This window comes from Nanorana parkeri, unplaced genomic scaffold, assembly GCF_000935625.1.
Source record: "Nanorana parkeri isolate BGI_ZX_2015 unplaced genomic scaffold, ASM93562v1 scaffold178, whole genome shotgun sequence".
NCBI lineage: Eukaryota > Metazoa > Chordata > Amphibia > Anura > Dicroglossidae > Nanorana > Nanorana parkeri.
In genome coordinates this window covers 1,879,050-1,906,738 of record NW_017306446.1, presented here as the reverse complement: position 1 = coordinate 1,906,738, position 27,689 = coordinate 1,879,050, and the positions used below count along the sequence as shown (strand labels likewise).

Sequence of the window (27,689 nt, the reverse complement as noted above, 5' to 3'; positions counted from 1 at the left end):
GGGGGGGCGGGGGCGGGGGGGGGGGGCCCAGAGAGATCCTGTCCCAGGCCCCCCCTACATTGGAGGAGGTATGGTTGCATGGGCCAATAAGCTTCTGAGCGGGCTTGGGAGCAGGAAGAGGGGACTGGGGGAGGGGGCACAGAAAAAAATCTTGTACCAGGGCCCTTTGTTCCTTAGCTCTGCCACTGGCTAGGACATATAATGGGACAGAGAGGCTTGCTGTACTACAGTCATGCCTGGATGATGAACAGAAGCTGAGTTCCCTGGCGTTTCAAGCCTTCATTTTCAGTCCAGAATGGAGTGTACCTTTAATATCATAACATACCTCTCTTCATCCAAAAGATCGAAAGGCTGCAGAGCTTTGTGCTGCGGGATGCGGCCCATTTCATGAGCCATCACTCGCTGCGTCACATCATCCTTCCAAGACAACCCTATGACCACCAATAAAAAAAAAAAAGTCACTTTAATTCTACAGCCGGCCTGCTTTGCATATCCTTTATTTCTTATGCATTCTTTGCTCTGGTGATAGATAGTAATCTAGAAATGTCGGCTAGAAGTTAATTGTGTGGCCGGGCGAAATCATTCTTCGTAAAATAAAAAAGGGGAAAATCAGAAGAAAAGATGCAGCAAGTCACTCTGGGAGAAAATGCAAATGACACCGAGCTTTGCAATTCAATCAATCAGAGCGGAGCCGCTTCCTTAAATCATGAGAAAATGCAGTCATCTTTTTTTTTCTGTAATTGCACAGGAATGGTGGACCGGATTTCACGGCTGATTGTTTTTGGGTTACTGATTACCTTTGGCTGACAGACGACGGAGAATGCCTTGTAACTGTTGCAGAGTTCTAGGAGACACCTGAAACTGTCCCACGTCCCTTTCCGAACGATCCCGACACTGACCGAATAACCCATCTGAAAAAAAATAAATTAAAGACACACAGGCAGAGTCATTAACATGAATGTATAGTAGGGATGTCCCGATACCACTTTTTTAAGGCCAAGTGCAACTGCAAGTACTGTCCCTGTACTCGGGGACATGTATTCTGCTTTGGGAACATGTGTTCTGCGAATACATGTCTCCAAAGCAGAATTGCTCTCACCAAGCTGCGTGTTGATCTCACTGGGTGACTTGGACATCTGCAGTGGCTCTGCGGGCACTCCACGTCACCAGCGATGTCGGGACCCAGCCTCCCCCACGTCCAGTCCGGATGACTCTCTGCGCTGCTGGGCCCCGCAACTTTTGTCCATCTCCCGGCCCAGTCCTCCCTGTCAGTGTGCGGCAGGAAACCCCAGCTCCTAGCCCCGGGGCGTTAGTTCCGCCCCCAGGGCTGTCCATGGCTGTGCCTGCGCCAGGAAGGAGGAGATAAAGAACCAGAAAGGTACTGCCATGGACAGCTATCTGCAGGGCCCCAGCAGGGTGCCAAGGTCCCCACAAGCGCGGGAACTCGGACGGCCGCTGCTATTTGTCCGGTATCGGACTTAAGAATCGGGGCATTTTCACGAGTACAAGTACTTGTGAAAATGCCTGTTATCGGCACCGATACTAGTATCGAGACATCCCTAATGTATAGCCAAAAAGTTTTGTTGGTCAAAGTAGGGAAGGTTGTGTCTTAACCAGCCAAAAGATTTTTGTTTAAATTGGCCCCAGGCAGGGTACATGACTAAAAAAAGAAGCCCAGGCTGCAATAATCATCTTCAATCCAAAGCTGACCCCTACAGTACTTTTTTGGGGCTGAAAACACCCAGCATAATTATACCTGTAAGAATAAGAACATACTATACATCATTGGGTGTCATAGCCCGGTCCCCTAAAAGGGTGTGACCCCTGCACCCTTTGTTCACAGTGCATTGAAGCACAGAGCGGCAGTGATGTCATGATGTCAGTGCCATTCTTTGCATTAGTAGAGGACCACCCTGGGATGAAGAAGAGGTAAAGAGGAAGAAGACCCAGTACATCATGTGACCGTTCTGACCATCATAAAGATGTCTGAAAAAGGATGACTGGGTGGCGGAGGGGTTGAGCCCAGGGTTGGGCTTTAAAATAAATGTAAAACCCAAACTGGACAACATTTCGTTTGCTAAAGCACCGTTTATTATAACCAAAATGCCATTTTCTCGCCCATAAAATCTTATATGCACATTTCTTTTCATAATATTTTGCTGATTTCCAGCCTCTATCAGCCATTTCCTGTTTAAAGGAGAACTATGAGGTGAGTGCTTTTACTCACCTCGTAGTTCTAGCCGACCTGTGACAATGAGACTGTCACAGGTCGGCTCAGTAGATCGAGAAGTGAGCGAACACATACCGGAGTTCGCTCACCTCTCGATCCTGTCACGGCTCTCTGCCATGACAGGGGAGGGGCTGGATTCCCACCTCCCCGATCCTCCAACGCTGACTGGCGGATCGGAATGGGCGGGTACAGCTGGCTCTGACTCTAGATAGGCAGAGCCAGCTGTCACTCACGCAGCTGGGCGGATCCAGGCATAATTGATGGGATCCACTTCAGCTGCGGCGTCTCAGTATACCGCGAGCAGCAGCTGCGGCATCTCAGTATACCGCGAGCTGTAGCTTGCGGTATACTGGGCTTAGGGTGACGGGAGGACGCTAGTTTGTGTCCTCCCGTTACCCTAAGGAGAACTATGGGGAAAAACACTGACCCCATAGTTCTCCTTTAAGTGCACTCGCTTCATTATGGGATGCACCTCATTTAACTGGACCGGCTTCCTGATAGTGACATTGGTCTGATGTGTGTCCCCAAGGTGGCTTATAGTCTTCACCAGTTACCCATGTGACAAGGCAGCAGCACATTCGGGATACAGTTCTCACCATCCAACAAGATGTTCCTGAACAAGGACCCTTATGGTAAAACCACCAGGAATTATTTTAATGAAAGTTGCAGACATAAAGAAAACTGAATACAACTCTAGGTTTCAGACATGACGTGAAGTACACTATATGGCATGCATTGGTCGAATTGTTTTGTAGATTTTTGAGTCTAAAGGTCCGCTTTAATCCTTCTGCCAAAGAACAGAATTCACGTAAGCCATAACTTCTATGGTGTAATTATGACTTCACTGTGTGTTTGGCTTGCAGTTCTGCTCTAACAGGAAAAGGATCAGACTAGAAGTCCCACTTGGTCTGTATCCGATATCAATATTCTATATCAGGATACATGAGTAGGAAGACCCACCTTGTACACAGACCTCCTCCTTGGAGCAGAGCCTCAGATCAAAGAGGCAGCCTGAGGAATCAATAAAAGAGAAAAATTAATGTTTTTTATAATTGGGAACAACTGACATACAATTCATAGGAATTCAAACTGAGCGTAAGATGACAAAATGCATAAACAGAGGTTGCTTTTAGTGAAAAACCACATAATAAATAATCAACAGATCAGAAGATATATAAAACTGCAGTTATATGCAAGTCTTCACTATTCCTGTAAATGGGCCCCGTCACACTGTCAAGTCTTATGCTGGTGGCATCTCCCCAATGACAGGATCAGCTAAGTGCAACTCCGTCTTTACCCAAAGGACAACACTCCATGAGAAAAGGTGAAGGAACCTTTAACAACAATTCTATAAATGGCAGACTGTCTGGCTAGTGTTACACGGGCCCAAGGCTTCTTATTAGTCCTCTAATGTAATGGGCAGCCTAGGTGACCACCATGATGACAGGAAGAGACAAAGCCCTGACACACACATATATATATATACACATATTTGTATGAAAATCCCAATAGTCACCGACATTATTTTGTTCTTCACAGTGTGTATTACTCATCACTAGTGCAATACGTACTCTACATATTAACGTTGCTATAATAACCATTCTTTCCTTACACATCACTCATGCTTTTCCGCATACTTCACTGAATCTATTTTCAGTCTATAACATCACACTTTCTTTCATTCCAACAACCATTCCTCACCAAACTCTTATTACGCATACACCTCACGTACCTTTAGCTTATCTCCGCTTCTTACACTATACTCCTACATTTACTCTATAGATCACCCATGTTATTAGCCATTTTTTCCCTACACATCACTCATGCTAGTCCACATACCTCACTCACATGATCTTTAAGCTCCCTTTCAATCACACTCTGACTCACCCCTTACCCCTTCCAATATCACGCCACCTTACCTTCTGCCCTCCTCCATTCATGCTGTAACCCATACCTCCTGCCCCTACCAATCAAACTCTACTCTCATCTCCTGCCCCTTCCAATCACAGTGTACCCTCACCTACTGCCCTCCTCCAATCACAATGTACTGCCCCCTGCCAATGACTGTCTTCCCCTTTCAATGACACTGCGCCCACACCTCCCACCCTCTCCCAATCACATTGTACCCTCATCTCTCACCTTCTCCCAATCACATTGTACCCTCACCTCCTGCCCCTTCCGATCAAACTCTACTCTCATCTCCTGCTCCTTCCAATCACAATGTACCTTCACCTTCTGCCCTCCTCCAAACACAATGTACTGCCCCATTCCAATTACTTTCTTCCCCTTTCAATGACACTGCGCCCACACCTCCCACCCTCTTCCAATCACAATGTACTCTCACCTCCTACCACCTTCCAATCACATTGCACCCTCACCTCCTGCCCTTTCCAATCACACGCTCTCTTTCCTGTTACCTCTGTCCACATATCCTTTCCATTCACCTCTTCTTCACAATCACCCTCTACACTCACCACCTCTCCCCATTACCCTCTGCATTCACCACCTCTCCCCATTACCCTCTACACTCCCCACCCCTCCCCATTACCCTCTACACTCCCCACCTCTCCCCATTACCCTCTACACTCAGCACCTCTCCCCATTACTCTCTTCACTCAGCACCTCTCCCCATAACCCTCTACACTCACCACCTCTCCCCATTACCTTCTACGCTCCCCACCTCTTCCCTTTATCCTCTACACTCACCACCTCTCCACATTACCCTCTACACTCCTCATAACCCTCTCCACTCACCACCTCTCCCCATAATCCTCTACACTCCCCACCTCTCCCCATAACCCTCTACACTCCCCAACTTTCCCCATTACCCTCTACACTCACCACCTCTCCCCATTACCCTCTACACTCACCACCTCTCCCCATTACCCTCTACACTCACCACCTCTCCCTATTACTCTCCCCATTACCCTCTACACTATCCACCTCTCCCTATTACCTTCTACGCTCCCCACATCTTCCCTTTATCCTCTACACTCCCCACCTCTCCCCATAACCCTCTACACTCCTCACCTCTCCCGATTACCCTCTACACTCACCACCTCTCCCCATTATCCTCTACACTTACTTCCTTTCCCCATTACCTTCTATGCTCCCCACCTCTCCCCATTACCCTCTACACTCACCACCTCTCCCCATTACCTTCTACGCTCCCCACATCTTCCCTTTATCCTCTACACTCACCATCTCTCCCCATTATCCTCTACACTCACCACCTCTCCCTGTTACACTCCTCACCTCTCCCGATTACCCTCTACACTCCCCACCTTTACCCATTACCCTCTACACTGACCACCTCTCCCCATTACCCTCTACACTCCGTTCCTGTCATCACTCACTTTCCATCTTCCTGGAAGAGCTCCCACATTTGCAAAGAAAAAAAATGTCATCTTCCCTAACAATAACTGCATCACCCAAGTGTCCACTGCTATCAGATATCATTATTTGGTAATTACAGGTACCCGGCATATACCGCTAGAAGGACACAGTTGTTTTTCACAAGCAGAGCTTTGACGTGTTGGAACAAAATCTGACAAGCAAGAGGAAGGGCGGAGGGGGGACTTATGAGATTCTGTGCCTTGAAACCCTTAGAGAATGCGAGGCTGTAATACCAGAGCCTCTTCATATGTCAGAATATTCCCATCTACACTTGACGTCGCTGATGATTGTGTTTGCTGACGTAGGCTGGGGCTCTCAGACGAACGTGAGATGAACAGCGACAGGATGTTTGCAGCAGGAGCACAGAAGGCGGACACTTAGACGTTGCTTTCTCATTGACTCCAAATGTCACGCAGCTAATTCAATGCTTTTTTCGCAAATACAACTCATTTAGCCGTTACCGCATGACCCTTGTTTCATCAGATTTCTACAGAATCTCTCAACTTACCCTCTAACAAATTATTCTCATAGGTTTCATTTAATAACGGTATACAAATAACAAGGAAGAGTTTATACCGACCAATCACAGGTCAGCTTTCAGCAGTTGTCTAATCGGATTAATAAATATAGATTTTTTTCTCTTCGTTGCTTCCAGCAATGGACTGCCCAGCCGGATAAACTACAGAGAGACCGAATGGCTTCCACTGAAATTATACTGTGGTTGGTGCAGGATTTTGGCAGCATTTGGAAACTATTCGATTGATCTGACCCATACCGGACAATGTCTGGATAATGAAAATTAATAACATTAAGGGCTCATTCACACGAGAAAAGGCCGGCACGTACAGCTCCGTGCACAGCCGTATCGGGCAGCTCCCGGGAAGGACAGGTGCTGCGTGTGATTAGTACACAGTAGGGCTGCAACAACTAATCGACATAATCGATTATTGAAAAAGTTGTCAACTTTTTCAATAATCGAATAATCGGCTTCCTGATCAGTTGGCCCTGTTCACAGCTCCACACGCTGTGCACCGCACCTCCTCCCCACCTCGCGCTCGCCGCTGCCAGACCCGCTCGCATCCACGCTCCACACGTCGCACCTCCTCCCCGCCTCACATTTCCTGCCCATCCACGATCGGCAAGGCACGCGGGGAGATGTAGTAAGGAGGAGCAGGTGTGGGGGGATGACAGCCGCTGATAGACAGGTCCGATCTCAGAAGCAAGTTGCTGGAAGACTGCTCAGGTAAGCCTGCACTTTCCCACACATGGTGCTCTATAATGTATTGCTGGGATTTGTATTTCTCTATAGCTGATGGTACATTGTGCTGTACTGTATATTATGCAGAGCAATGTACCATCAGCTAAAGAGGAATACAAATCCCAGCAATACATTATACACTGTATGTATAATGTATTGCTGGGATTTGTTGTACTCCTCTATAGCTGGTGATATTCTGCATTGCGCTGTATAGAGGACTACAAGTCCCAGCAATAATACATTATACAGCGCAATGCAGAATACCACCAGCTGTAGAAGAGTACAACAAATCCCACCAACAATACATTATAAAGTGGTACAATGCTAAATACCACCAGCTATAGAGGACTACAAAACCCAGCAGTAGTACATTATACAGCGCAATGCAGAATGCCGCCAGCTATTATGTACTATTGCTGGGATTTGTTGTATTCCTCTATAGCTGGCGGTATTCTGCATTGTGCTGTATAATGTGCTTTTGCTGGGTTTTGTAGTCCTCTATAGCCGTTGCCATTCTGCATGCATTGCTGTATAATTTTACACTTTCCATTTCACTATATTGCACACCACACTATCTTTTTTTCTTTTTTACTTCCACCGGTCCAAGCTTGCTCCTGTGATGGACTACAACCTTAATACAAACTAGTAGTCCTATCACTGGAGCCATTTTTTAAACTTTATTTTATAGTTTATCCGATTAACCGATTAATCGAACTTAATAATCGGCTAACTAATCGATTTTGAAAATAATCGTTAGCTGCAGCTCTAGTACACAGCCCCCGTCCTTCCCTATGGGACTACGCGGCCGTACGCCCCCCTACACTCACCTCAAGTGCAGCTCTGTACGGGTGCGTGTTTCCTGGCTCGGACGCAGACAGGATCCATCCTGTCAGCGTACGAGTACGCTCACCCGCACCCGCATGGACCCACTGCGTACTAATCACACGCAGCACCTGTCCTTGCCGGGAGCTGCCCGATACACAAGAACAATGATAAATTCATGAACAAAACTAAAAAGGACATGAACAGTACTCATGGGGGTCCATATAGCAACAATTTGCAGGGACCTTCGTTTTGGGTGAATAATGCAAAAATGAATGTTAATGCCAGGAATTTTAAAAGTTAACCCTTACATTGGCGCTATCCCTGCACGGCAAGGGTTAAGTGCTCATTTTGTCTTGGGGGCGAAAATAAAGAAGAAATACTCATTCTTGGTCCCACTCGTCTGCTAGATCGGTCCCCACAGCCTCTTCTCCCACAGGCTCCAGCGATCTAAGGACCCGTGGTGTCACCACGTCTCATACAGGCCACCAAGCGATACACCACAGTCACTGCTGCAGGACCGGGGACCAGGTGAGTATTTCTCCTTTGTACCTCTAGAGAAAAACAAGCACTTAACCCCATGCAATGTGGAGGTAGACCACTGCAAGGGTTAACATTTCTAAATCTTGGATCAAATGTCCTTTAATATATCGTTTTTCCAGTTTGAATGTATTGCCATGTAATACTACGTTTTGACCACTAGATGAAGCTGAGGAGCCCAGGGAATACATATTTATTTCCTATGCTCCTCAGCTCCATCTAGTGACCATAATGAAGTATTACATGACATAACGGGTATGTGTTGTCACATAGGACACAGGACTACAGAACACCCCCTCCCAACACCTGTTTTTTTTCCAGTGTGTTACTGGCAGAATTGCTGGAAAATAAACCTGAGAAAAATAATCTACCCACCACATCTAAGGACTGGTAAGCTGCAATATATCCCATTTTGTTTCTGGAGTTCTGATATACTTTAATCCACCCAATTTGCATTGTTGAACCTCTGTGCTGTCTGAATTGTCAGTGTATGGTAATACAGAGCGTCAACCATTGAGCTACTGCAGGATATTGAGGGACGGCAGACATCACCGGGGTATAGGATGGGGGATAATTAGAGCAATGCTTATGATCTCCCACACAGGAGCAATGCAGAGCAGAATGTAAGCCGGTGTAAAGGGCAGCTCCATTATTTGACGTGGGATGAGTCACAGGAAGGAGTGGGGGTGGAGGAGAATGGATGCAAAGCGTCACTCTCTGAATCAGCACACACACGCCATGGTCAAATGTGACATGCCTACAACCATGGAGGGGGGCTAAGGGGAATGATGACAATGGGTGTATAAATAGAATGAAAGATATTAAAAATATGTTGTGCATCATAAAAAACGTAAGGAAAGTAGATTCGAAGATGATAGACTCATAGTATTGTTCTTGATCAATAGTTAATTGGATAAAACAGATAGATGGGTTTCATTTTAAAGCTGAACTACGGGGAAATAAAAAAACTGCCCTTGCAGATGGGGCACCCCCTACGTTGCAAGGGTTAAATGCTGATTTTTGCCATTTAAGAGCAGCTGTACCTTATTCCTCACTCTCCTGGCAGCCAGCGCTCTTCGATGCTCCAGGTCCTGGGCGGGCCCTTGGCATTCTCACTTACCATGCAGGACTGCTGGTCCTGAATTGTACGTGATGACATCAGAGTGCAATTGCCAGATGGAGCAGCAAAGAGAAGAGAAGTGAGGGGACCAGTTGCATGTAGAGCTGGACGCCCAGAGGAGCGGGGGATAAGGGGTAAGTAAAAGTGCTTTTCAATGGTACCCTAGGGGGAAAGTAAGCATGAGCAAATGCGATCTACATTGCACCCCCCTACCACCGCCCCCCCCTTTCCCTCCTAGACTGCAAGGTTAGTTTAAACAACAAAAAAAATAATATTTACCCAGGCGTTCTTCTTCAGGAGTTGCCCGGAGTACATGATGATGACGTCGCACAGAGGGGAGGAAGCCTGAAGGTAACTAAAAGTGCTTTTTAATGGTATGCAAGGCAAAAGTTAGCATATAACCCTTGCAGTGCAGGGGGGTGGGAGCTCCACAGTAGACATGTGCGATTCGTTTCGCTACGAATCGAAATTCGTACGAATTTTCCTGAAATTCGTAAATTCGGAAGCATCCGAAATCCGAATCGCAGTTTCCGAATTATATCCGAAATACGAAATTCCGTTAACGAATTTCGGATCCGAATTTCATTGAAACGGGAACTAATATTACCCCTGTAAATGAGGTTGAACAACATGACAAGATTTTTTTTTTAATACGAAATACGGATCCGCTGCTGCTGAGGGTTGCATTACAATACAGGCAGAAAATACGAAATTCCGTTGACATTCGTTATATTGAAGTTAAAAAGCAAAGTACATTTGTTAATATATTGGAGTTGATGGTAGTTTTTTTTAATCCGAAACACGAAATTCGGATCCGGAATCCGTTAACGGAATTCGTATTTCGGATAAAAAAACAACTACCACATCGACTCCAATATTAACAAAGGTATTTTTGCTTTTTAACTTCATCATAACGAATGTTCGTACAGTTACGAAAATGTGCCGAAACTAACGAAAATTTGTATTTCGTACGAATCCGAATTGAGTTTCGGACACGAATTACGAAATATGGATATTCCGAAACGGAATGAAACGAAACGGAAATTTTTTTTTGACGGCGCACAAGTCTACTCCACAGTAAGTCTAGTTTTTAGATTTTTTTTAAAATTCCCCCAGGAGTTCATCCTCCGGAGTTCCTCATAGTCCATGATGACCTCAGAGTGTGACCACCATATAGAGCACCAAAGAGAAGGGGCCTTGGAGGGGAAGACCGGTCGCACAGATCGGGAGAAGCGTGAAGGAGTGAGGGTTAAGGTAAGCAAAAGTGCTTTTTAATAGTACCCTAGGGGGAAAAAAATATTTAACCCTTGCAACCTAAAGGTAGTTATTTCTTTTTTTTTAACATTTTTAGAAAGTTTTCCCAGGAGTTCATCCCCTGGAGTTCCCAGGATTACATGATGATGTCAGAGTGTGACCGCTGGGCAGATCGATTGGAGGAAGCCTGAAGGAGCAAAGGATAAGGTAAGTAAAAACATTTTTTTAATGGTACCCTATTGGTAAAAATAAGCATTTAACCTTTGCAGTACAAGGGGGGAGCCCCACTGCAAGGGTAGTTTTTAATATTTTAAATTTTTAAAAATGTTCCCATTTGTTCATCTTAATGGTACCCTAGGAAAAAAATGTAAACATTTAACTCTTTCAGTGGAGGCGGTGGGGGAGTTTGGTGGGGGAGCCCCACTGCAATCCTTTTCCACTGATTTAATCCTCAGGAGTTCCCAGGAGTATGTGATGATGTCAGCAGGCGACCACCGGACAAAGCGCCAAAGAGAAGTGGCTTTCGGGGGGACCGGTTGCACGGAGAGGAGGAAGACTGAAGAAGCAAGAGATAAGGCAAGTAAAAGTGCTCTTTATTGGTACCCTAGGGGGAAAAATAGCATTTAATCTTGATTTTTTCTTAATTTTTCAAGATGTTCATCTTCAGAAATTCCCAGGAGTAAAGGAAAAAAATGAATGTGTAAAGTGCAAAAAATCACGGTGAGCAATCAGCATAAATCTTCCATTGATCAGCTGGTCATGAAAGGTGTAACCTGGTTGCTATGGCAATTGCGCTCTGCGCATCACCGTTGCCTTCTGCACTGCTTGCAGAAGGTCACACAGTGTGTACGTACTTTTATTGTATTGCCATTAACCCCCATAGTGGAGGGGATGTGGAAATGACCCGTCCTTTACATCCTGGGCATGCATTATGAGTAGGTGTGGAAGGAACTGGGTGGGTGTCACTAAAACAGGCGTAGGCAACCTCAGCACTCCAGCTGTGGTGAAACTACAAATCCCTTCATGCCTTTGACTCTGGGAGACAAGCCTGTGGCTGTCTTGCCAATGCACCATGGGCCTATTGTTCCACAACAGCTAGGGTGCTGAGGATGCCCACCCTTGCACTAGATAACCATCCTTTTTCTTTATGAAATGCCTGATCTGACCTGGCCGAAAAAAATTCTGAGATAAAAACAGTCAAGAGTGCGGAAATATAGTGCCTTATGGTGTCTGCATGTGCCTGGGGTTAGACTTCTACTTACTTTGGAGCCCCTTGGATCCTCGACCCTGGCTGCACATAAGGATTCCACTACTCATTTCGAGATTGAACAATGAATGCCTCCCTGATCTTGCCAGTAACACACTTCCTGCCCTAGGGTGGCAATGCTCTCTCGCTGTACTGCATCTATAGCGTTGCCACCCTAGGACAGGAAGTGCGTTATAACCACAGAACACCTCACCCTCTCCTTGCCTTCATAACAAAGGGGGAAGTGTTCTGTAGTCCACAGAATATATATTGTATGGTTAACTGAAAGCTATTAAGAGGAGGCCAACCTTCTCAACCTTTTCACTAAAGTTGAAATAATTTTTAGATCTTGGGGACCCCTTGCTGAAACCAATTCACGCGGGTCAATGGGAAAAATTCCCCTCTTACATTGGTGGCCATTGCGAAGAATGTTGCCCTTACAGTGGTGGTAAAAATGGCATCCTTACATTGGTGGCCAGTGCAAAGAATGCCACCCTAACAGTGGTGGTCAAAATGGCATCTTTACATTGGTGGCCATTGCAAAGAATGCCACCCTAACAGTGGTGGTCGAAATAGCACCCTTAAGGTGCCCACACACCTTGCGATAATTGTACGATAATCGCGGGTTACCCTGCAATGGTACGATTATCGTAAGGTGTGTGGAAGCCGTGCGACCTCTACTACTGTAAGGTCGCACGACTTTTATCTTACGAACATGTTTGAAAACCCGCGGGTGTGTAGCATGTTCGTAAGATAAAAGCCGGACGGGCCGTTGTGCGCAAGCGCACACTGCCCGTTCGGCATTGCGGTCACCGGTAGCCCGCCCCTCAAGGGCATTGCGGTCATTGCAAGTACGATCTGCCTGTCCAAGATAAAATTGCATCCTTACATTGATGGTCATTGCGAAGAATGCCACCCTAACAGTGGTGGTCAAAATGGCATCCTTACATACATCTAAAAAGATCCTTTGATCATGCAGCTGGATATGCCAAGGTGTGTTGGCCTATCCAGGCACTATCAGAAGGGAGGTCATTGAGCCACAGCTCAAGAAACTCCAATCAACCTCTGGAGGAACCTTGGTTGAGAATGGCTGCTTTAAGAGAATAGGTCATTGACATGTTTGATGCCCAAGTACATAGCGGCCCATGCTAGGAGTTTAGATGCACAACATCGGAAGAGGCAGCTAAAATGGACCAAAGCGGATAAAAAAAAGATATTTTCAGCTGAAAGCAAAACCAGTGACTCTCCGGGGAAGATGGAGCATCTGGGAGATACAGACATCCAGCAATTTCCTCCCCAAATATATGCCATCATAGGTGGAATTTTGGGTCACATCCACAGACATCTTGGAGGCAGGAGGCTGTTTTATTTGTTTAGCGGCAGTAAATGAGGTTGTGTAACAACTCTCAGCGTTATGAGTGCCTTTCAGAGCCACACAAATCATACTGTTGGGTTTATTTCTTAAGGCAGAGCAACAAGCAGCGGTGATGACGAGCCGCAGCTATAACATTTTATCATTTCTGAGCTGTCATAACAATGAAAGATGATGGTTGGTGGCTTTCCGCGGATGAATTTATGTTTGGAAAATGGACGTGACATTTTAGGATAATTACAAAACCCGCCAGTTTTTTTCCATGTATGCAAATGGAAATTTTTTTTTTAATTCTCAGAAAAATAGGACCCATTATATGTACAACTGTCACTTGCATCACATTGTGATTGATTTGGTGAAGATCTGTCGTTAAAGCAGAATTAAATCCAATCACTAAAATCTGATATAAGATAAGCTTTAAAGAGGAACTCCAGGAATTACAAAACTTACCCCGCACTGCGAGGCTTAAGTGTTAAGGGTCTAGGGGCAAATAAAGAATATATACTCATCTGATCCTCAGTCGCAAAGGCCTGCTAGACCGGTCCCTGCAGCCTCTTCTTCCCCAGGCCCCGGCGGTCTATGGACCCGTGACATCATTATGTCTAATGTAGGTCCACTGACGAAGCAGAGGGGGAGAGAGGTGAGTTCTGGCTGCCCCAGGGCTGAGGATCAGGTGAGTATATCTTCTTTATTTGCACCCCTAGGCCAAAGCGAGCACTTAACCCTTGCAGTGCCGGGGTAGAATCACTGCAAGGACAAGGTTTATAAAATCCCGGAGTTCTTTTTAGCAGTTTAAAGTAATTTGAACACCTGTCTTCAATTTCTTTAAATCTGCATCTCTTATTTAAATAATCCGTGGTGCTCCTGCCGTTTCACTAAAGTTAAAATACGTTTTAGGTCTTGGGGAACCCATGCTAAAACTAATTCATGGGAAAAATTCCACTCTTACATTGGTAGCCATTGCAAAGAATGGCACCCTAACAGCGGTGGTCAAAATGGCATCCATACATTGGTGGCCATTGCAAAGAATGCCACCCTAAGAGTGGTGGTCATAATGGGATCCATACATTGGTGGCCATTGCAAAGAATGCCACCCTAACAGTGGTGGTCAAAATGGCATCCTTACATTGGTGGCCATTGCAAAGAATGGTCCCCTAACGGTGGTGGTCAGAATGGCATCCATACATTGGTGGCCATTGCAAAGAATGCCACCCCTAACAATGGTGGTCAAAATGGCATCCTTACATTGGTGGCCATTGCAAAGAATGGTCCCCTAACGGTGGTGGTCAGAATGGCATCCATACATTGGTGGCCATTGCAAAGAATGCCACCCTAACAGGGGTCATTTGCACCTGTGTTGTCACCCTATCACATACATTCCTGGTGGAGACTACAAGCGGCCATGCACACACTCATTGCATAGGCGTAGTCCAATGCTATCACTATTAGGAAACTGGTTGCAATGATAGTATCATTGATATATATATCATTATGAAACATGCTTCTCCGCTGTCCCTTATTCAAAAACATACACCTCTGTCCCTCTCTCCTCCTCAGTTGTCCCTCTGTTTGGTCTAATGTACAGATATCTATGAAAAGGTTCTACTAAACTACCACAAGTGTTATTCTGCACTAGGCTTTCATATTATCTCCTAATTATCTTGTTTCCTATTCCAAAAGCCAGAATAAAGGAAAAGTAATGCTGACAAAAAAACAATTCTGGGTTTAACCAATCATTTTTGACATATAAATTCCTAATGGTCCCCATTAGGAATGGGAGGGGGTTTGTCCATTGCCTAAGTACATTGCACTAGAAGGTTTCCCTCTTTCTCATCTCAGAACATTGGGAGCTATGTATACTGTGCAGTCAGTGCCGGAGGAAGTCCATGTAGACAGGAAAAGGGCTGAAAGAGGCTCGAGGAAATCAGCAGAGGGTGAGATATAACAAAGGATAAAAATTGCAAAGAAAGTTGCTTATAATAATAAAAAGAAACAAAAAGAAACATATTGCGATTGTTTATTACACACATTGTTTTATTGTATGAACATCCCACACAGATGGATAGTTATGTAAATGTGAGATAATGAAATGAGGCTCAATGACGGTTGAGTATGTGTTACTGCAACGGCTTTCATTTCCAGAACTGATTTTACATTTGTATGTTTTTAACAATGAATGTAAATAAAAATGAGATACTTCGACATAAATAAAAACATTTGTTTTCAGCCCCGGTGCTCACCGCGCCCCCGGGATCGCGCAGTCCTGCACAATGCAGGCAGTGATTGCCGTGCGCCCCATTGATTTCAATGGGGTGACATCCGCGAGGCAATCGCAGAAAAAAAAGGTACATCGTGATACACGGTGCGCGGCTGTTTTAGTCGTGTTCGGAAGCACGGGCGCAAGCGCGATCGGTTCACACCTTGGCGACTCCTGACAGTGCGGCAATTTGCGCGGAATCGTGCACGATTGCGGTGAGGTTTTGCCTAGGTGTGCACCGGCCCTTAGATTTTTCTCATTGTATGTACCTTAAAAATCCTCCTTTGTTTTGGTGAATGATTTTTGCAGGACACACATGGCGCTTTAACAAACTAAACCTCGTCCTGTTAAGAGTTTCATCTACTCTAAGGTGCCATTCACTTCAATGGACCGCCACGTCCCCTCCTGCTCCACAACATAGTGAGCCGGCCGCAATGCGATCCAGTGTGTTCCGGCCACAATCGGGCTGGAACGCACTGTATCTGGTGTGAACGGGTCCTAAAGCAGAACTACAGCCAAAGAAAACAATGAATAGTCCATTAAAAGATCAAATAAGACAATCAGCTTTTGCTGCAATCTTCAAGATCAATCCAGAGATTTCCCATGCAGTACATTTTTCTGCCACTTGATGTCCTCAGACCGACCATTCAACTGAGCTCAGGTCATCCCGGACCCACCCCCAGTCTGTGACTGGACAGTGGAAGGAGAAGCAGTGGAGTGATGAGCTCATCTCTCTGTCTCTCCTACCATCAACATGCTTCTTTTCAGCAGATTGGCTCCTCATGCTGCTACTTCCTCTAACTCTCCAGCCCTGCTGTACAGGGACTGCAAAAGTCTGATAACAGATCAAATCCAGGTGCTTACACTGCTTGCATAAAAAAAAATACATTTAATGGCATGCTGATGATTACAGTGCTTTTATATCTGCCTGGGGTTCAGCTTTAAGGTACCGGGTACCATTTATGCCACACCGAAAGCGATGATGTGCCAAGTACTTCAATACATCATTTTTTATTTTATGGTAGTCTGAGCATTAAAAGAATTTTGATGGTTCGCCGAGGAGTCCTGAGCACCGCACGCCGTTATTTCTCTAATGAAATAATCTGCATTAGAATGTCTTTGGCATTTAAAACAATGAAGGAAGTGCGGTTAAAATAAAATAGAAGAAGTGTGGAAGCTCCCAAAAATATTTGTTGGCTGTACTGTATATAGATAATGAAAGGAAACCTGCGCTGAGAGAAATATGCGGATGGTTAAAGCAGGCCCACTATGAAAACTGAGGGGTGCTCTTTACTGTCAGTCCCCAAGCCCCAAACAATGAAACTCCTTACAAATAAAGTTTTTTTATGGGAAGCCGCGGTAATGTTAACCACACGTCCTGGAAGCGTCAAGAGCTGGACCAAGGTAAGTGTTTTTACACTTTATTTTTAGGGGTGTTTTTAAAGCTGCATTTTGGGATGGGGGGGCATTAGAGAAGAACTTCTGTTTTACGGAAGGTTCACTTTATTAAGCTGTATGTGACTTCTATATAACTGACAAGCATGCAGCAAGTTAAAGCGGAACTTCACCCTACCCATCTTTTCTGCCTAGGTCTGAATTACATCCCATTTGCCCACAGCCTCCTGAGAGGGTGATGTCATGCATCCAAGGCGGCCTTTGGGTCCTCTACAGTGCGTGCACCCCTGGGGCCGGCTGAAGTGAGCCTTTCCGCCGGCCCCTTGATGATGCTCTGTGGTGCATGCCTATTATCAGGGTGCTGGCTGCAAGAACCCGAAAGAGACAGCCGGCCCCCTGATGGTGTACGTAAAAAAGATGGCGGCACGGGACCCAGCGTGCGGTGGTGGATCTGCAGATTGCAGTAGGACAATGCTGGTTTCGCTGGACGTGTTAATATGTAGATTCAGGATAACCCAGCTAAGAAAGTAACCCGGGGTGAAGGTGAAGTTCCTTTTTACGTCGGACTGCTACAGGTAAGTGACTCACAAAGGCTTGTTGCTAGGGGTTTGACAGTTGGGCAGCTATGATAGACTATGCACTTCCTTTATTGCATTACTTTATTGCCACAACCATCTTGATTTTTAAAAGTTACACTTTGTTTTCTTTAAACATCAGCCACAGCCTGAGTAGAAAAGCCTGTCCTCTGCCAGCATGCCGCAGAGAAGGACCCTTGCTCTATGTGTGGATGCAGTGGTCTCTCGGCAGAGGTCTGACACGCCCCCTACTGAATCAGAGCCAGAGCTCTTCAATCAGCAGGGAGCATGAGCTTTGGTAAAGTAGACCTGAAGCCTTTTTTTAGTATTGTATAGAACCAGGGAGGGTTATAATCCCTGTCAGCTTTTTTTTTTTAGCCCTATGTGTCGCACTTGTAGATTTCCCTTGTGGACTCAACAGGAAGTGTGAGGAAATTTCTCCAAAGAGAGGGAAATCCCTGGTGGTCAGCAGAACTAGTGTCCCCATTGGAAGATTTCCTGTCTATTCCTGTTTTGAGGACAACCCAGAATTTGGGGATTTCTGTCACTTTCAGTGATGCCAGTCATCAGGATGAACAGAGGGGGTGAAATCTCTCTAATGGGGACACAGACAGCAAATAAAACCTAAAGGGGTTCTGACTCCTCTCCAATCTATACTAAAAAAAAAGGTTGGGCGTTAGTTGGATTTCAATTGCAGAGCTATATGTCTGACTCAACAGGGGGCTTGGTGGACTTCTGCAGAGAGACCACTGCTTCCCCACATAGAGCAAAGGTCCTTCTCTGTAGCTGCTGGCAGGGCACATGCTTTTTTACTCAGGCTGTGGCTCCTTTAATACAGAGTGTAAGGACACTAAACACTGTTTTCTATGATGCATCTGAAATGCATTTAGCTGATATAAGCTCCCTGACAGGGGAACAAAGAAGCAGCAAAACTGGAGATCGGCTCCCTAATGCATGGACACAGACATCAGTTGTGCCCATTTCCTATACAAATATTGCCTGATGCCTGCCAGATAACACCTCTGCAAACTTCGGCACCAACGCTCAGCTACCCGCCTGTCACAGATCCTAGCAACACATAAAGGTCATCGGGTTGCACATTAGCATCACATCAATTTAAATAAGCCAAATCGGCAAAATAATACACCGACGCGAGTAAATTAGGCCGGAAAATCTCGGCCGCCTTCCCTTCACCTCTCACTCCAGAGCATTGTGTACAGAGCCTGCTATCCTTGAGGTTCAAGGTACCTAATGACTGGCTGGGTTCCATAAGGCCCCTAGTGAACTCTGTGCATGCAAGGAGAACTCAGCACAGCCTGCTGCCTGCTATTCCCAAGCAATGCCACCAAGCCGACAGCCGCCTGCTGCAAAATATAACAATATATACATTAACAAAAAAGCAATCATGAGAATGCAAATGTCCCAGAACTGCTTGTTATGGCATGCGAAGATTGAGCAATCATTGCCTTTTCTCCGTCTCTAGGCACCCGCCGCTCTCGGTAAGAGATCTCCCCCTTCGCCCATTTGGTGTACTTTCCTCTACAATAATCTCCTGATTTGCACAAAAAGAAAAAAAGATCTGATCATGAAGTGAAATCTTTTAGAAAGTACATTCGATTTCTGAAAACGCCTGTAAATTTAGCATGAAGTCTTTCTGCCAGGCTGAGCAGGGTTTTCACAGTGCCTCTGGGCGGAACGGAAGACTTCAGGTGATTATTTTGAGCTGTGCAACCTTTCTCCCTGAGAATGAACACCTCTGCATGTAGTGCTTCCTATGAAGAGGTGGGGTGACGGTGTCCTAAAATCTGGGGTAAGTGTAAGTAAATAGCATGATCATTTTAATGGGAGGAACTGGGAATCCTTGACCTGGGAGTCGGTTTTCCAGCTCAGATCCAGCTTCTGCCACCAAAATGTGACCACTGTACTCTCAGTCTCACGCTACATGGGGATTTTCCAGCTCACGGGACAACAATCCAAGTGCTAGGAGACTTACAGGGTTATTCACAAAAGGGTGAAGGGTTTGGAGAAGGCAGGAGAAGGGAACAATCTAGGACAACATAGCTGATTGGGAAAAACTCTCCAATTCAGCTCAGTTTCCAGTCCAGCTATGTTGTCCTAGATTGTTCACTTCTCCGGCCTTCTCCAAACCCTTCACCCTTTTGTGAATAACCCTGTGAGAGTGATGATCACTGGGGTCAGTTACCTCCGCAGTTAACCTGTCGCCATGTGTTGTAACAGAAACATGCACCGTTTACAGCATCGGCTGTAGCAATTGTGACCTTTAAGAAATGTCTGTGACACTTGCTGCCACACCAAACAGGAATATAACAGAGTTTAAAATATGGTCTATGAAGGAAATATAAAAAGGGTGATTTGGATATTCTTATGTTTATGACTTTCTGTATCACTTTTTAATTGGGTTACTATTACTGATGTTCTCTACTTTTATGATGTACTTATTGATATATCATCTATAGTCAGGTAATTGTATTTAAAATGTATGCAATATTTAATTATTAATTAAAATGTCAGTTAAACTATTTGTGAATAATTGGTTAATCCAGTGGTGGATATATTTGTGATATATTATCTTCTAGATGGGGCCCCACTATAGCTTTTAACTGTGTTGGTTTAGGGTATGTGTATATAAGGGGTGTTTTTTTTTCTGGGTCAAAATCTTACTTTATTTTGATTAGAGTTTATTATACTTTTTTTTCATTTACATATCTGGTTTGCTTCTTAGGCCTTGCTTTTCATCCCTTGACATAGTTTACCCTATTTGGGGGCCCAGGTATATTCTGTATGTTATGTTTAAGGGATTTTCAATTAAATTTTAAATTAATTGTATATGTTTTTAGGGGTTACTGTTGGCACATTCTGGTTCCCTCTATGATTTAAAATTTGGGAAAATTCTTCAAAGCAGCAAGGATTCCTTTAAAATGTATTTAGCGCCTTGGTTCTCAAGTGGTGGGCCTTGACCCAAAAGTGGGTCGCTACCCCATGTTCAGTGGGTCGCCGCGTGCCTTCCACTTTTCTAGGTGAAAAGCTCATCAGCCTCCCCCTTGCGCAGCACTGACAGTTATTGCGCCAAACAGCCATTCAAAATATGCTGGCCGGTGCAGATTGTCAGCTTGAGGTGGGATGGGCAGGGGCTATGGCCATGAGGGAGCTACATCTATACTAACAGCTCCCTCACCTGTCTTGGACCAGAGTGATGTCACATTCTGGCTACCTACAGGGCACGCAAAGGGAGTTGTACAAGCAATGCACATATGGATGGAGCTCTGTCACAACACAGCAGCCGACACAGGACCCCAGGCTGAGGATCAACTCCAAGTTCTGGTAATGTATGGAGACTGGGTGGATCTTTTGAATGGCACCCCAAACGCACCTCCCACCCACAGTTTGATTGACGCACCAGAAAGTGCAATACCGCAATGCTGTGTGTGTTCCATTGCAGTGCAACTTGGGTCGCGACTTAATGACCAAGGACAAATGTGGGTCCCGAGGTTACACAGGTTGAGAACCACTGATTTGGAGCATGTGAAGTTTTAGCTTAATGATTTTAAAATATTGTTTTAATGAAAAGAAAAGAAAGAGGGTGCAAGACAATATTTACAGAAAAGATATTACAATAAGCAATGAGATTAAAAGTGAACAGTACTTAGCAAAGTTCACCTGGTCTTTGGTTTGGGCAGAGTCCAATCCGCTGCAGAGTAAATCCAATCTAATGCATTAAGTTCATTGGCTCTTAAGATTGACCCTAAGCAATCCATCATAATTTTGGTGGGAAATGAGAGATGCCAACTGCCAATAGCAAAGGCTTTTTTGATTGTGTACCCTTTACAGCAGCGTTTTTCAACCCCAGTATTAAAACCAGGACATTTGTATTTAAAAAAAAAAAAATAGGGAGATGGATCTTATTAAACATGCATTAACAGCAGACAAATCCCAGGACCACAGTGTGTGGTCTGCAGAGCACATAGCGAATGTTAGCATGACATATAACACACTGGCAGCAGAGACTGATACAGACGGTTTTCCATTGATACAGAGATAACAAATAGCAGAAATAATACCGTGGAATGGCATGAGGGGAAGATTCACATTGCAGACAATAAAGACGGCGCTGGGATACAATGTATCATTTCACCAACATTAGATAACGCACAGCAGGGGAACATGAATCTTTTGTCATTTGAACAGCTTGATAAATCATAACAATTCGGCCCCAATTTCATCATTAGCAATATTTTTTGTTCTAAAACTGTGATGGAAATTTATACATGAAATATACACTGAGTGGTCAGTTTATTATGACCACCTGACGTTTGTAGGTAAATTAGCTATAATTTGGCGCTGAAGTTGCTAGAGGGCCAGACCATTATAAATAGCGAAGCAGGTTGTTTACCACGACAGTAGAAGTGATTTGTTTCTGAAGATATGGGGAAACAACGCGATGTAACAGCCTTTGAGCTTGGGATGATTGTTGGCGCTCGGAGCCATGGAGCGAGTATCAGCAAAACAGCAGAATTTGTTAAATGTTCAAGAACAGGTGTTGTTAAAGTGTTTAAAGACCAGACTGTCAGATGAAAATCTGGGTCTGAACGTGCGAATTGTGTCCGTCAGCGACTAGTCAATGTTAGGGCAGAACGGGGGAGGGGCAAGACTGGTACAAGACAACAGAAGGGTAAGCAATGCACATATGGATGGAGCTCTGTCACAACACAGCAGCCGACACAGGACCCCAGGCTGAGGATCAACTCCAAGTTCTGGTAATGTATGGAGACTGGGTGGATCTTTTGAATGGCACCCCAAACGCACCTCCCACCCACAGTTTGATTGACGCACCAGAAAGTGCAATACCGCAATGCTGTGTGTGTTCCATTGCAGTGCAACTTGGGTCGCGACTTAATGACCAAGGACAAATGTGGGTCCCGAGGTTACACAGGTTGAGAACCACTGATTTGGAGCATGTGAAGTTTTAGCTTAATGATTTTAAAATATTGTTTTAATGAAAAGAAAAGAAAGAGGGTGCAAGACAATATTTACAGAAAAGATATTACAATAAGCAACAGTATAATAAATGAGATTAAAAGTGAACAGTACTTAGCAAAGTTACCTGGTCTTTGGTTTGGGCAGAGTCCAATCCGCTGCAGAGTAAATCCAATCTAATGCATTAAGTTCATTGGCTCTTAAGATTGACCCTAAGCAATCCATCATAATTTTGGTGGGAAATGAGAGATGCCAACTGCCAATAGCAAAGGCTTTTTTGATTGTGTACCCTTTACAGCAGCGTTTTTCAACCCCAGTATTAAAACCAGGACATTTGTATTTAAAAAAAAAAAAAATAGGGAGATGGATCTTATTAAACATGCATTAACAGCAGACAAATCCCAGGACCACAGTGTGTGGTCTGCAGAGCACATAGCGAATGTTAGCATGACATATAACACACTGGCAGCAGAGACTGATACAGACGGTTTTCCATTGATACAGAGATAACAAATAGCAGAAATAATACCGTGGAATGGCATGAGGGGAAGATTCACATTGCAGACAATAAAGACGGCGCTGGGATACAATGTATCATTTCACCAACATTAGATAACGCACAGCAGGGGAACATGAATCTTTTGTCATTTGAACAGCTTGATAAATCATAACAATTCGGCCCCAATTTCATCATTAGCAATATTTTTTGTTCTAAAACTGTGATGGAAATTTATACATGAAATATACACTGAGTGGTCAGTTTATTATGACCACCTGACGTTTGTAGGTAAATTAGCTATAATTTGGCGCTGAAGTTGCTAGAGGGCCAGACCATTATAAATAGCGAAGCAGGTTGTTTACCACGACAGTAGAAGTGATTTGTTTCTGAAGATACGGGGAAACAACGCGATGTAACAGCCTTTGAGCTTGGGATGATTGTTGGCGCTCGGAGCCATGGAGCGAGTATCAGCAAAACAGCAGAATTTGTTAAATGTTCAAGAACAGGTGTTGTTAAAGTGTTTAAAGACCAGACTGTCAGATGAAAATCTGGGTCTGAACGTGCGAATTGTGTCCGTCAGCGACTAGTCAATGTTAGGGCAGAACGGGGGAGGGGCAAGACTGGTACAAGACAACAGAAGGGCAACAGTGCAGTGTCAGATTCCTCGCATCACCTTTCATCATCTCGTGGAGTCACGAGGCGGCCCAACGAAGTACTGATAGGGGTGGTCACAATAATCTGGCCACTCAGTGTATATTTGTAATCTTCTTCTAAAGACACACAAGGCCCTTTTCTAGAGTTGTAATATCAAGGCCTGTGTTGGCCCCGGCACGTTGGCACTCAGATTTTTCAGAAGTAAAAAGAAAACCAAAAACTAGGGATGCGCCAATATCGATACTAGTGTCTGTGCCGATACCGAGTATTTCGGCGAATACTTGTTCCCACTCAGATACTTACCCCCGATTACCTTCCGGTCAGAGGGAGATTCTCCAATGCTCCGATACTTACCGTCGATTACCTTCCGGGCAAAGGGAGATTTCCTCTGACCGGCAGTGCCGCAAGGGAACATGGAGACTGCTTCTCAGGCCAATCAGGAAGCCAGGCGGCGAGTAATGACTCGCTGCCCAACTTCTTGATTGGCCAGGAAACTAGGAAACTGGCTCCATGCTGTTTGGCTGGATCGATGCTGACTGGCCCGGGACGCCGACTTCGCGGTCAATCAGCCTGGAGTCGGCCAAACAGCATGGAGCTGGCCTCCGTGGCGATCAAGAAGCCGGATGGCAGGTAATGACATGCCACCTGACTTCCTGATTGGCCGGGTAGCCGGCTCCATGCTAGCAGAAGGTATCAGTCTTAGGTATTGGTACTTGATATCGGCGCGTACTGAAAGATAAATATCACTACTCGTACTCGATACCGAAAAACAGGTATCGGTGCATCCCTACAAAAAACCTTCCAATGCCCCCCCTTCCCTGCAAGGGTTAAATGTATGTTAAATATAGAGGTAGAAGAATATGATGTAATACTTACCTAATTCCTTGCCTTGGCAGGCTTCTGCCACTCTCCTTTTCCTTTGTGATGCTCCAGGTTGTGGGCAAGCTCTCACCATCCTCATGTACAATGCAGGATTGCTGGTCCGGCATTGTACATGATGACATCAGAGTACGACCACCAGATGGAAAGCCGAAGAGAAGCGGTTTCAGGGGAACAGTGGTACAGCATGGCGGAAGTCTGTCCCGATGTGACCACCGTTTCATGTTATACCCTGAAAGGCTAAGTTCACCTTTTAGATCAGGGGTGGGCAAACTCTGGTCCTCCAGCTGGGGTGCAACTGCAAGTCCCATGAGGCACTGCAAGACTCTGACAGCCACAGGAATGACTCCCAGAGGCAGAAACATGATGCGATTTGTAGTTTCACCATAGATAGAGGGCTGAAGTTTTCCTTCCACTGGTCTAAAAGGTGAACATAGCCTTTAACTAGCATTTAAACCCGGCAGCATGGGAAGACCAAACTGCAAGGGCATTTAAAAAACCCGGAGTGGGGCTTTATACTATATCTAAAGCCAAAGATTTGAGGGAATAGTTAGTTGCCAGATTTTAATCCATCTGTGTGCCATTGGGGAGATATCCTGTCCTTCCTATCCTGTAGCCACAACAGGAAGTGAGAGAAAATCTCTCCAAATCTCCCCGACATGGACACAGGCAGCAATAAAAGGGGGGTTCTAACCCCTCACCCTTCTATCCTTAGTTTAGATACATTTCATTTCTGATTAGAAAATTGCTACAAGCAACTCAGGGAGATATTTTATAAATGTTACTAAATTGAGATGGCCGTCCGTAAATAAACCTTTCATCATGTAATCCTCAAAAGATAAAAGCAGCATGAGAACGATTCAACTCACCGCATCTACAAAACCCTGAAATATTAGATTTGGGTGGAAAAATAATCCTTTAAGTGGCACTTAGGTTTCCGCACGATAAATGATTCAGCGTACTTTTGTTTTCCGTCACATTTTACATTTTCCGCTCTCAAAGAAAAAAAAAAAAAAAAAAAAGTGTAAAGACCATCAAATCCTCTATAAAGTATTTCTCGGGCCTTGCGGGAATTCCTCCGGGCTCATCGCCGCCATCAAAGAGAATTATTCAAACATTAAAGTACAGTGGTACTCGGTTTACGAACTTAATTCATTCCACAATTCTGGTCGCGAGCCGAATCAAACTGTGATCAGACCGCGATCTCGACTAGAGGAAGCCACGACCACGTGTCAGAGCGGGGAAGATGGCTGAGGTTGTGTTCGTCACCCGATGTGGAGTTCGCGAACAGAAGCAACATTTTGCCAAACTTCCTGTTCGCAAATCGAATTTTTCGCAAACAGAAGCGCTCGTGAACAGAGGTACCACTGTATATAATTCGGTATTCACCGACACCGCTGTCACAGGACAGGCGATCTCTAGTCAGCTTTCATATGTTTAGTACAAGTGACATCACTGACAGCCAAATTATTTAATAAAGCAATAAGAAATATTCATGGCAATAAAAAGTAACTGAAAACAATATGTAGACAAGCCTATCTAAATATATATATATATATATTTAGTTATAAAATATGTAGGCTCCATTCATTCACGCAGGGATAAGTATCTTTATACAAGCCATGTCATTTCCAACACTCATTTGTATTAAACTCTAATAATAAACTATACAATAATGAATTCATATCAAACAAATATAGATCGCCCAGCAAAGTTTTTCTTTACATTTTTTCCCCAAGCACTTACAGTCATCATGTTTCCCAACAGCTCCAACTCTCAAGATCACAAGGGACAGAAAAAACTCCAGCAGCTACCCATCTACTAGCTTGGAGAAGGGAGGAGGAGAGGAGGGGAGAGCAGGGGGGTAGGGGGAGAGAGCGGCTTGCCTTGCTGTGTCTGTGTTTCTGGAGACAAACACACAGTGCTTGGAGAAAAGTAGAGGGAGGAACAGGAAGTTTAGGAGTGGCTTCCCTTGTCATGTCTGTGTGTTTGTCGAGACACACGCAGTTTACTAGCACACACAAGGGTGGCTCCATAGGACCCTGCAAGGGAAAGGAGTCACCCTAAAACAGGATATCAGGGCCAGTGCTCAGGGGAACAACTGATTCTACAGGAAGCTAAAACTTTTCAACATCAAGGAGCAGCATCCATTGTAAGTGATCTCATCAGCATTTGAAGTATCTTAAAAAACATTCGACTTTAATATCACTTTAAATAACAAAATAACAGCCACTTTCTGGAAAATAACCGGACTCATTCTGGTGCGTTTGCTTTGTGAATCGCACCTACAGGACACAATATACATAAAATTCCAGGGTAAGAAATCTTTCTTTTAAAATGGACATTTATGAAGTGAGCTTTTTAGTTGTGCCCAATGAGACATGAAAATAACCGTCACATGGCCTAAAATAAAGGCCCTCAGCTCGGTGTGAAGCTTTGTGAATTGAGCCTAAAGTGCAGGGGAGGGCAACTCAGGTCCTCCAGCTGTTGTGGAACTACAAGTCCCATGAGGCATTGCGGGACTGACAGTTGACTCCCAGAGGCAGAGTCACGTTGGGATTTGTGGTAGAAGCACGGCTGGAGGGCCGGAGTTGCCCACCCCTGTTACAGAGTCTTATTTAATAAGGGAAACTGCAATAATCCACACCCAATCAATCAATCAATCAATCTGTCAGCAATCCATAATCAGATTGGTTTAGCCTTTTGCTCTAATTTCTTGCTTAAGAAGAGAAAATAACATAATTCTAGCTGGTGGTGACATGCAGGTGATAGCGCTATGGATTAGTGGTTAGCACTCCTGCCTTGCAGCGAGGGGGTCCCTGGTTCAAAACTCAGCCAGCATGCTATCTGCATGGAGTTTGCATGTTCTCCCGGTGCTTATGTTAGTTTCCTCCCACACTCAGTGACATGCTGGTAGGTGTATTGACTGCTGTCCATATTGGCACTAATATGTATATATGAGAGAGAGGAACCTTCACTCCTTGAGGGCCGGAGCTGATGGAGATTCTAGGTGCTATATTATTATATATAATAATACCTGGAATAAATATCCATCTTCTTGTAGTGTTACATCAAATATATGTTTTAGGACTTTATAACAATATTACTCCCTATCCTTATCATCACTGCATGGAGTGGGATCAAATGTATATGAGAAGCAAGCAACAATAGCAAGTAGTAGTCTCTCTCCCCCCCCC

At 44.8% G+C, this 27,689-nt stretch overlaps 1 protein-coding gene and 1 long non-coding RNA gene across 2 annotated transcripts in view; both read right to left on the bottom strand.

The window, feature by feature from the left end:
• Window positions 1-27,689, bottom strand: part of LOC108785775 (receptor-type tyrosine-protein phosphatase-like N) — a 48,179-nt gene that overhangs the window by 19,754 nt on the left and 736 nt on the right. Inside the window, exons 2-4 of the mRNA XM_018554916.1 lie at window positions 3,191-3,241; window positions 798-911; window positions 326-431 (exon numbers count right to left, since the gene is read on the bottom strand). Coding sequence (XP_018410418.1) covers window positions 326-431; window positions 798-911; window positions 3,191-3,241 — 271 coding nt within the window. The remainder of the gene's footprint in view (window positions 1-325; window positions 432-797; window positions 912-3,190; window positions 3,242-27,689) is intronic.
• Window positions 4,727-5,607, bottom strand: LOC108785790. The gene is made up of 3 exons (XR_001941152.1): window positions 5,521-5,607; window positions 5,059-5,138; window positions 4,727-4,894 (listed from the first exon to the last, which is right to left on the bottom strand). It is a non-coding gene; the product is annotated as an uncharacterized LOC108785790 (long non-coding RNA).